General features: G+C 36.0%; 1 protein-coding gene across 1 annotated transcript; it reads left to right on the top strand.

The window, feature by feature from the left end:
• Positions 1-2,401: 2,401 nt before the first annotated feature.
• Positions 2,402-10,846, top strand: LOC130417069 (L-rhamnose-binding lectin CSL2-like). The gene is made up of 9 exons (XM_056742371.1): positions 2,402-2,593; positions 6,610-6,646; positions 6,739-6,789; positions 8,880-8,939; positions 9,061-9,196; positions 9,296-9,420; positions 10,190-10,246; positions 10,366-10,501; positions 10,601-10,846. The coding sequence occupies exons 1-9, from the start codon at positions 2,402-2,404 to the stop codon at positions 10,749-10,751; spliced, it is 945 nt and encodes a 314-aa protein (XP_056598349.1). The 3' UTR covers positions 10,752-10,846.
• Positions 10,847-11,133: the final 287 nt, after the last annotated feature.

Raw genomic sequence — 11,133 nt, forward strand, 5'->3', positions numbered from 1 at the left:
GCAGTGCCACAGGCTGATTGCCTCCACGCCACATCACATTGATGCAAAAGGAGGCCCGACCAAATAATGAGTGCATAGAAATGAACATACTTTAAAATATCATTTTTTATTGATCTTAGGTAAATTTCCGGAGACACTGAATTTTGGGTTTTCATTATCTGTAAGCCAAAATAATAAAATTCAAGGAACAAAGGCTTGAAATATTTCATTCTATGTGTAATGAATCTATAATATATGGGTTTTACTTTCTGAGATGAGTGACAATGAGTCACGATATTCTAATTTTCAAGATGTACCTGAATACTTGAATATTTAGCATAGAAATCATAGACATTGAGGTTTAGTTTCCTTTGTTGATGCCCTGTTCTTGTGATCAGGAACAAAATCAAATTAATGAATTATTAAGAAGACAATGGTCTCTATGTGAACTGATTATTTCGTAGACATTTTAGACAATTGGGTGAGCGTTTTAAAAAGAGGGATTTAAAAAAGTTGTTTCAATATATGTAACTTTTTTTGAGAAAAAATAAAAACAAATATGAGAAGTGCCCATTTTTCCTCTTGAGCACCTGCCCTAAAAATGTCTTTGTACGTCCCGGCTATGCAGTATATTTACTTGACACACACTTGCTGACAAATGTCAAACTTTGCATATAAGAGACCGCACGCATCAATACTTTCTTGACATTTGAGTTATGTTTGTTGTTACAGTAGAACGGACAGCAGTAGGTTGAAAAATACACAAGTAACCAGGAAATCAAATATGAAGACATACTAAAATACACAAATGGGAGGTGCTGAAAGGCATAAAAACAGCAAGAAATACAGCACCAGATTCAGGAGAGAAACACACAACAGCTGAAAAGTAAGAACAATTTACATTCTCATTCCTATTAAAATTATTCTTTTGATTTGACATAATTTCATAGGCATTGTGAATTTGTTTTTTTAACATTGTCTAAATTAGCCTTAGTTAAAGCAACACTTATCCAGGGCTTAATTTGGCGCTTATGGGAAACGTTCCTGCTGACCTGTTGCGTGCGTATATTTCATTAAAAACCTTCTAATAATTATAATGCCTTTTTTATTTTGATAATTATCAGGCTGTCAAGTTTGATATGCTGGAATATTGTGTGACTATGACTACATCATTAGATATTGCAAAGTTACCTACTTTTAGTTGTGTACACACTTTTTTATTCTGATGAAAGGGCAGGAGTCAAATTCAGGGTTACAAAAATAATAATTTAATCAAATAATAGCAGCCACAGCACTAAAGGTCAAAAAGGAGATATGAAATGTGGCTATAAAACATCTATAACAGTCCTTGACAAATTTGAACAAGTCCGTAAGAATCCAGGGAGACAGATCTTCATTTAGTCATTTAGCAGACGCTTTTATCCAAAGCGACTTACAAGTTGGGTAAACAATAGAAGCAATTGGGTCAAACATTAGGACAACAAAAAGCATAAGAGCAATAAAAACATGTTTCACTAAGCCTACTACTGTGTACAGAGACAAGTTTAGTTTATCTAAGCTTACATAAGAATGCATTTTTTTCTTTTCTTTTTATTAGATATTGTAGAAAAGATATAGAAATCAGAAATGATCAGTCAGGTGCAGACGGAAGACATGTGTTAATAGCCGATACTTAAAGATGGCGACATAATCTGCTGATCTTGTCAGTAGATGATTCCATTAGAACAACCCCGTAGGTAAACCAGTAAAAAGTTCAGTAGAAAACCCTATAGGGAGATGAGAAAGATTTGCTTGAACAATCCCATAGGGAGAGATCAGGGCCGGCTCATGCTCGGCTGCCGCTCTAGGGAAGACACAATCATCCCGCCCGCCCCCACCTCACACTCTCAATTCGGTACAATTTTTTAGGTGTATGTGAATGAATTTTTTTATTCATAAAACAGCATGTTCAAGCATGGAAGCATGCTTCATTTGATTTATTTTAATTCGTCCTATGTACAGTACAAATATTAATAATAGTTAATTAACTAATCCGTTACCGCATAAAATGGAAATGCTAATTCTATATATGTTCAGAAAATAAACCAACATTTCTGCACACAACTTAGTCAAAGTAAAGTGGATATTTAAACGTTCCTTGAGTGATACATATTTACATGTTAAATAGCTAAAGCATAGCCATCTTTCAAAAGCGTGCGCGTTTTTCAAAACACCGTAGTTGTGCAGTACAAAATTATTGAAAAGTATTTGGCCGATTTGAGCATTTTGAGGTGCAAGCAAATCTATGATTTCATTCTGAATCTCTTGGATTACCAAATTCGTCGGGGCAGCAATCTGCATGAACAGTGGACACCAAGCAGGCTGCAAAAGAGCTCTGGACGGACAAGATCACTTAGTTTAAACAATAGGACAAGACTTGACTATGACCCCACTGAAGGACATCAGGATGCAGCGCAGCCGGCACCGACAAACTTGGCCTCTGGACACTCTGCCGGCACTTGCACCCCTCAACCAGCCTCCATCACTCGCCGCTCGATGCCCCAGAGAGCCCCGACCACTACTCCTTAAGGGGAGGATTGCCTCGGCCAGGTTTGAGGTTCTTAGACCTGAGCCGGTACGACATGGGGAAGTTGAAACGACAAAAGATCAGTGCACAGCGGGCTTGGCGTGAGCTCAATCTCTTGGCTGAACAGATATATTCCAAGTTTTTGTGATCCGTCCAGACCAAGAAGGACTGTTCTGCTCCCTCCAATCTCACAGCTTACAGCTCTCGGTTGCCGATGTCATAGTTGTGTTCTGCAGGGCTTTGGCGGTTAACGGATGTCCTTCCCGTCACGAGGGGACCGCTGAGATAGCACAGCGCCGACCCCGACATCTAATGCGTTAACCTCTACAACAAATTGGATTATAGTTTCCCCAAATCGGTCCTAGAATTTGTGTCGTGCTTTCCAAGACACTGGAAAAGAAGAGTCAGTGTCAAAATAAAAAGTTATATTTATTTAATCAAGATGAGAACAAGAATAAAATTCTGTTCTTTTGTTCCTTTTAAAGAGGTTTTTATTGTACCGAGGAGCAGATTGTTTGCTTACGAGAAGACTCATTATTACTATAGGGAACACTTTATTATAACTTTCATTAATAAATCATTAACAAACAATACATAATGCTTAAAAAATCATTAGTTACTATTTATTGAAATAGCTAGAAACGTAAGATAATGTGTTTGTAAATGTTTACTAATAAACTTTAACATAGCCTAATGATTAACAGATCATTATTTAATGTAATTTAAAATTATTACAAATGTAATTAAACTTTTAGTCCATTTGATAATACACATCTTGAAAAACTACAAAAGATTTTAATAAATGTTATACCTACAACAATTGAAAGCTTTTGAAGTTGTACAACACTTTTTCTTTTATCGAGCATGATATGGCTAAGGTTAGGGACAGGTTTAGTGGTATGTGTAGGTTTAAGGGTTGGTTAAGGGGTCAACAGTGTACAGGGGTCAATTTAATGACACGATTTGATTACTGTTGGATTATAGATAATTGCTGTTTTCTATTGTTCACTTTAAATATTTATACATTTTCTCTGGTTGCTGTACGATTCAAGGAATATTCTTTTAAGTTGTAAACAATTGTATGCTCATGTAAATATTGAGGCAAAACATACATTGCACACAAATTTCAATGAGTGTTTGTCTTTAGCAAGCATTAAATGTAACTAACCACCCTTTACACACACATTGTTAAAGCCTAATGCCCATAAAGGAACTAAATGATCAGTAAACATTTATAAACAATCACAAAAATGAAGAAAAGTCAACTTTAGATTGGGTACTGCAAAAACATGAACACATTATTAATAAAAATAAAAATTTAAAGATGTGAAAAAAGGGTAAATTCAGGTCATTTGGGACAATATTGACAGTCAAGATGACTACTCATAAAGTTACTAATGATTAGTAAATGTAAAAATTTACAATTTATCAATAGGTTCCACTTTAGATTGAGAACTGTAAAAACGTGAACTAAATGATTTGCTAAAATGACAAAATAGAAGATATCTACACAACAAACAAAGAACAAATGTATGAAGAGTTTGTTAAAAAACATGATATTTGAATTTGAATATTCAAATATCATGTTTTTTATTATGTTATCATTTTTTTGTTGTGTGTTATTGAATTAGTTATTATGACTCAAATCAAAACAATATGGGAATGCACAATAAAAAAAAACATTATTTAAAAAAGTTATTTCATTTTTTGAACCAAACTCTTTATATGACATTTACGGACGGTGATTAAGAATTAATGAATTATATGTTAAATTAATCGTTTTTTGAAGTACTTCAGTATTTAACAACATTTGTAAATGAAAACGTTTTTCAGTACATATAAAGTATATAAAATAAACGTTTAATCATTGTATAATTTCCGTTAAAATCTTTTGTAGATTTTTAAAAGTGCATTATCACATGACTTTAGAGTTTAATGACATTAGTATGGATTTCAATTTACATGAAATACTGATCTTTTAATCGTTAGATAATGCTTAAAACTACATTTGTAAACACTAAAGCAACTAAAACAAATTAAAGTAGGATTGGTCGTCTCTTTGTGGAGGTATTTCTTTACGTGAGTTGTGATTCGTCACTGCTCAACTGGGCGGATTAGTCCGATTTTTTTTGGGTCGTGGCCTGTGACAGTGCAGCGGTGAGAATCTTCACTGAAACGTTACTTTAATAGCGCATAAAAAACTCAGATAACATGACAGAGGATAAAATACGAAATAAATAAGAACATAAACAGACACAAATAGTGCAAATGGAGGCTGCGGAAGTGTTTTGATATTATTTCAGGTGCTGGGTCATTTTGTTATTTCTCATGGAAACTACTGTAACGCGAACCGGACAGAAGATCCTCCACACGGGTCTCAGATGCTAACAGGCACTGTCATAAATCATTATACACCGTACAACTATATATACTATATGCTTAGCCTTGCCATCATATCCGTGATATAAGTCCGTAAATTTGACTAAAATCACAGGTTTCAGTTGTCCGCGCTAATTCGCGGCACATGAAATACAGATGTGGGGAGGTAACAGTTAACATTAACGAAATTTCTAAATCACCCAAATAATACTAATCCCGCCATAAATAATGCTAAACGTTGTATGAAATCTTACCCAGCAGTTGTGAGTACACATTAAAAAAACGCCTGTCACTCGCAGCATCCACACACGGGCTAGGAGCCGTATCCTCTTCGTTCTGTGTACGAATGTGACGAAATTACGTAAAGATGGAAGACACCATATAAGGACATCCAGTATAGTCGACCCTGCAGGGCAAATTACAAACCATTATTACAATCGTTCCGTGGTGAATCCAGCAAGGGTAATGACACAGTTTTAAACACAGTTCTTTCATGTACTTGCTCAATAATTGGTTTTAGCAACTTTTACTCAAAAGAACTTGCAGAATGGCGCTTTAACAAGAGCATTATCTGGTCATACTTTAGAATAGGGACCAATTCTCACCATTTACTACGTCTTTTGCCTCAATAAACTCATAATTACTGCTTATAAGGTAGTTTTTAGGTTAAGGTATTGGGTAGGATTAATGGATGTAGAATAAGGCATTCATATGTGCTATATACATGCTAATATACAATACAACCAATATGCATGTTAATAAACAAGTAGTTAATGATGAACTTGTGTACCTTATCATCTCATATTTCTACCTATGTGAACATAATTAACTAATGATCTACTAAGAATTATACAATGTTTGTTAAGGATTTATTAAGGAAAGTTATTATTAAGTGTTACCTAACTTTTAGTTGTCCAAAATGTTGCTTGGATCAGAAGGCATTACATTGGTAATGCTAGCGCTGTGATTGGCTGTTGCATAATAACATTAAGCATTTAAAAAGTAAAGATGTCGGACACAAGTGGACCAATGTACTGTGCGCTGACATGTTGGGAAGTAGCACTTCCGGCGACCCGAGTTCGAATCCCGGCTCGTGGTCCTTTCCCATTTTCCGATTCCCTCTCTCATCCCATAATTTCCTGTCCCAGTGTCCTATTCATATAAAGATGCAAATGGACAAAAAAAAGTTAAGCTGAATGTTATTTGATCTTTCGTTGACCAATGAAATGAAGTTGCACGTATGAAAGTAAATTTATTTAATTATGTGTGTTGTGTTGACACAACCAAACAGATTTATTCTCAATGAAAATATTGTGTCTAAAAAATTAAACAAGGTAACAATTTTGGGCAAAGATTAGAACCTTGCATGGGATAAAAAACGTAGAAAAAAATGTATTTGTCTCTAGTAAATAATAGGTTACGTTTAATAATAAAAAATGAAATGCAATGTCATTTTTGATTCAATTATTAAATACAAAGTAAACCCGTAAACCAAAACATAAACACAATTCTGAAAAACCCTGAATACAATTGGCTGTAACAGTTTTGACTGAAACAGTCATTTATTTATTTATTTTGTCAGTGTTCGAAGAGGAGGTATAAAATTAAAGAGGAAAAAAATTTAATGACCAAAGAATAACTAAATTATTTGAACATTTGAGATTTGCAATGTGTTTCTTCCTCAGAAATGGCTCAGGCTATATTTCAGTCTTCTTGTGATTGGTGAGTTTGTGTTTCTGGTTTTAGATCTGTTTTATAATGTCATGAAAATGTATTCTATGTGTTTTAATAAAGACTCAAACTCTCCTTCATAGCTCTATGTTCAATATCTGAATGCATTCGACTGAATTACATCTGCGACAATGGTGAGTGACAGCAAACCTTTACTTAACAAAACATTAAAAGAATTGGCTTTAAATAACCTCTGGCCCTCTCAGCTGAATCTAGTTTGTCCCGAGGTTTTTTTTCTCCATTAATCAATCATTGGAGTTTGGGTTCCTCGCCACAGCAGTGCACTGTTGACTTGCTCACCGGGAGACTGCATTTATTTATTTATTTATTAATTAGATATTATTTATTAGAATGATTTGCTTGTTCTATAAACACCATGCACTGCTGTGTTTTACCTTTTCTGTTTTTCCTGTTTGCCCCTGTAAAGCTGCTTTGGAACAATGCACATTGTTATATAAATAAACGTGAATTGAATTGAATAACCTTGGCAGGTGATGTGGCTAATTACCCATGCACCTGCAGGTTAGCTATATACATGAAGCGTTTGTGACTTCAGGTTCTTTTGTCTTCAAGGACCGCTTTGTGTGTGTGTTGTGCTTTGTTGTAGAGAAAAAGTGTTCTCTCTTAGCCAGTTTTTTTCTAAAAACGTTAGATAAAATAAAACTTTATGGCTAAGTCAGAAAAGAGATGTCTCCCTCCATGTGAGAGGCTACTCTCTGAGTTCAACTCCAATGAATTCTGGTTTGTATTGTTGTGTCAAGTTAGCTTAGTTATACATAGTTATGTCTAGTGTTGTACTTAGTCTTGTCTAGTTTAGTGTAGTTAGTCTTTGTTCATGTTTACCCTACATGCTATACCCTTATGTTGTTTTACCCCCTTGTGGGTTTTTGTTTCGTATTTTGTTAAATATATTCTTGTTAATAACCCCTTACCTGGTGTCTATGCCTGGGTCCTCAGTCCTTGTTCCCATGACAAGTTTATTATTAGTGTGTATGGTTTTAAATACGGGATTGGTTTGTCATTTGTGTTTTCATATGCTATGGGGGGGGGGGGGGGTAGAAAGATAGCCAGGGCTGGGCTGGGACTAAAAAGCGGCCTCGGACATTCTGGCCAAGAGGGCCATCCATGAGTTCAGTCCAGTCGTAATGCCTTGTTTGCAATCACATGGTTTTGATGAAGCGCAAAGAGATTTATAATGTGGCGACTGAGGCAAGGTTAGGTCCAAACGCAGTTTATTTAGAATTATCCATAAGCAGGCATAGGTAATAAAACCAGGCGAACAGGTACACGAAAAGTAAACTTCATTTTAATTTTACATACTGAATTGCCATTTTGCATATTGCGTTACAAAATGAAAATAGCAACCAATATGCTGCCATAATTTTCTACATAGGACGATAAACTAGCTAAACGCTAGCTGCTGTTAAAAGAACTAGTTCATATAAAAAATATAAAGTGAAAAACATAAACACTCATCCCCCAAAGAGGACCTTATAATAAAACAGCTAAACATGGCTTAACGTACTGAAACAATGACCACACAAAACCAAATTGCAATAAACACTATACTCTTTTACGCAAAGATTTAAAAATCACAACTATCCCCTGAAGTGCCCTTTTAACTGCTGTCTTGGTTTCCATGGAAGTTGAATGTGGTTCTCTTCTACTGACTGGCCAGAGCAAATTTAGTTTTTTTTCCCCCCTAAAAATATTCTTATTTGTGGAGATGTGCAAAACTACAATAAAATATGATACACCTGCATGTTTATAATATAGTAAAAACAGACTATCAAACAGTCTATCCTTGTCTCTACTGTAATCCGGTTTTGAAAAAAAAAGTAATATCAGCATCGATATATGTAAAAAAACAACTTAATTCGCATACTTTCATTTTAAAGTTCAGAATGAACTGATATTAACAATTGTATTTATTTACTTTCTCATGAATTTAAATGACAGCCGCTTCCACTGAGGCACACGGCGAATGTGAATCTGCATAATTTCACTTCTAAAGTTTGTTAGGGTCTGCAAGGCTTTTATTGACTTGGTGCTCTAATGCATAGCCAGGGTATATTGGTGTGTAACCGGTTGTTGCTAAGGGGTGAGAGTCGACTCACAGTTTGACGATCAGTTTTATTTTCACTTTCTACAACTTTTAATTGCATTTAACAGAGAAATTTCTTTAACATCACTATTCTTCCTTTACTACTTGTCTCCAACTTAGTTGATCCATCAGAAAAGGCTGTAGTTACCTGTGAATCACAAACTGCCTCCCTCAGCTGTGGTGAGTTCTCTGGTTTTCATATAAACAATGCATTTGCATGTCGTACAATAATTTCAAGACCATATAACACATTGAGAAAAGGTACAACACACTTGTGGGCAATGTTACTTTTTATCAACAGACCAGGGAACTATAAAAGTCCTTTCAGCCAATTATGGGCGTACAGACAGACAGACCTGCTCTACTGGAAGACCAGATAACCAGCTCACAAATGTTCAGTGCACTCAGAGTACGTCTCTAAGTGTGGTGGCCATAAGGTAAGAGCATAAACGTCACCCAAGAAATATGAGGTATGAAAATAACATAAGCAATTATTATGTTTTTATTTTTGCTGATGTTTGTATTTATTGAAACAGGTGTGATGGAAAAACGAATTGTTCCATTGTTGCGGAGAATGCAGCTTTCACGGATCCTTGTGGTGGAACTTACAAATACCTGACTGTGTCTTATAAGTGTGTTGCAACTCCACCACCATCACCAGGTGAGTTTTGTACCTAAATGATCCCTAGACCTCACAAAATCACCTGTGTAACTAAGTGATGTTGGTAATTCTTGATGAAGAGAAGCATCATCTAGTAGCTGGATCTAGTAGGAGTCACTGATCTCATCCATGGTTCACCCAGTCATCAATCCTGCGACAATCATATATTCCTGAACTGGTCACTGGGGTGTTTCAGGTGGTTGCTAAACAATGTCAGGCTCTCTAAGCTGTTTGCTAGGTGATTCTGTGGTGTTTATTTTGGCTGCTAACTTGGTGTTGCTAGGTTAGGATGTATTAGCTAGTTAGTAAGGTAACCATCTGGTTGCTAAGAAGCATTATGGTCTTTGAGCTAATTGCTTCGGCTAAGAGATGGGCTCTGTCCAAAAGATGTAAAATGCTGCCTTCGGGAGGCTGCATTCCAAAGTAGGAAGGCATCAAGGAGCGTTTGAATCCGATTTTGTTCCAATTCCTGTCTCCCGCGATACCTTTATATAATGGATTTTTCGAGGCAATGTAGATGTTTCCTCCACTGCCTTTGATGTCCAACAAATTCTACTATTGTGCAAGGGAGAGTTGAAAGTTGAGCAGGGCGCTGCTCAAACAAATGAAATTACTTTCGACAAAATAGTCAGAGAACAATATTTAAGGCATTCAAGTTTTTTTATTTTTCTGTAAAATTCGATTGCATTTTAACAAAGAAATTGGAGGTGCCCTAACTGTTACACTGTAACATCACTGCTCCTTATTTGCTACTTGTCTCCAACTTTAGTCGAACCTTCATTGGCTATAGTTACTTGTGAATCACAAACTGCCTTCCTCAGCTGTGGTGAGTTCTCTGGGATTCATTAATAGATGCATTTGCATGTCCTACAATAATTTCAAGACCATATATCACATTTAGAAAAAGTACAACACACTTGTGGGCAATGTTACTTTTATCAACAGTCCAGGGAGTTATTAAAGTCCTTTCAGCCAATTATGGGCGTACAGACAGACAGACCTGCTCTACTGGAAGACCAGATAACCAGCTCACAAATGTTCAGTGCACTCAGAGTACGTCTCTAAGTGTGGTGGCCATTAGGTAAGAGCATTAAACGTCACTGAAGAGCTATGAGGTGTGAAAATAACATAAGCAATTATTATTTTATCTTTTTGCTGATCTTTGTATTTATTGACACAGATGTGATGGAAAAACGAGTTGTTCCATTGTTGCGGAGAATGCAGCTTTCACGGATCCTTGTGGTGGAACTTACAAATACCTGACTGTGTCTTACAAGTGTGTTGCACCATCACCACCATCACCACCATCACCACGTGAGTTTTGCACCTGAATGATCCCTAGACCTTAACAAAATCACCTGTGTAACTGAGTGATGTTGGTTATCTTGATGAAGAGAAGCGTCATCTAGTAGCTGGAGTCACTTATCTCATCCATGGTTCACCAAGTCATCAATCTTGCGACAATCATATATTCCTGAAAGAATTACAGACACACAGTATAACAAACATAAAAACAATCCCCTCAAAAGCACAGACACATACAGACATCAAAATCAGCCTTCGACCCGTAACAACGCTGAAATGCTATCAATTTAAGGTAGCACAAGCTAGCATGATGTTAACAGGGTTTAATGTGATGCTAATTAGAACTAGGCATTTGTAGTTAAGGTGTTCATTAAGTCGCTAGGTGTTGTTAGAGTCTATTATGCAATT

Source organism: Triplophysa dalaica, unplaced genomic scaffold (genome assembly GCF_015846415.1).
Source record: "Triplophysa dalaica isolate WHDGS20190420 unplaced genomic scaffold, ASM1584641v1 Contig11, whole genome shotgun sequence".
NCBI classification, from domain to species: Eukaryota; Metazoa; Chordata; class Actinopteri; order Cypriniformes; family Nemacheilidae; genus Triplophysa; species Triplophysa dalaica.

Bases quoted from the DNA above. Each gene is read 5' to 3' on its own strand.
- LOC130417069 (XM_056742371.1), top strand. From the start codon at position 2,402: ATGACCCCACTGAAGGACATCAGGATGCAGCGCAGCCGGCACCGACAA. The intron at 8,940-9,060 runs GTGAGTTCTCTG...TTTTATCAACAG, and splicing joins AACTGCCTCCCTCAGCTGTG to ACCAGGGAACTATAAAAGTC. The intron at 10,247-10,365 runs GTGAGTTCTCTG...TTTTATCAACAG, and splicing joins AACTGCCTTCCTCAGCTGTG to TCCAGGGAGTTATTAAAGTC.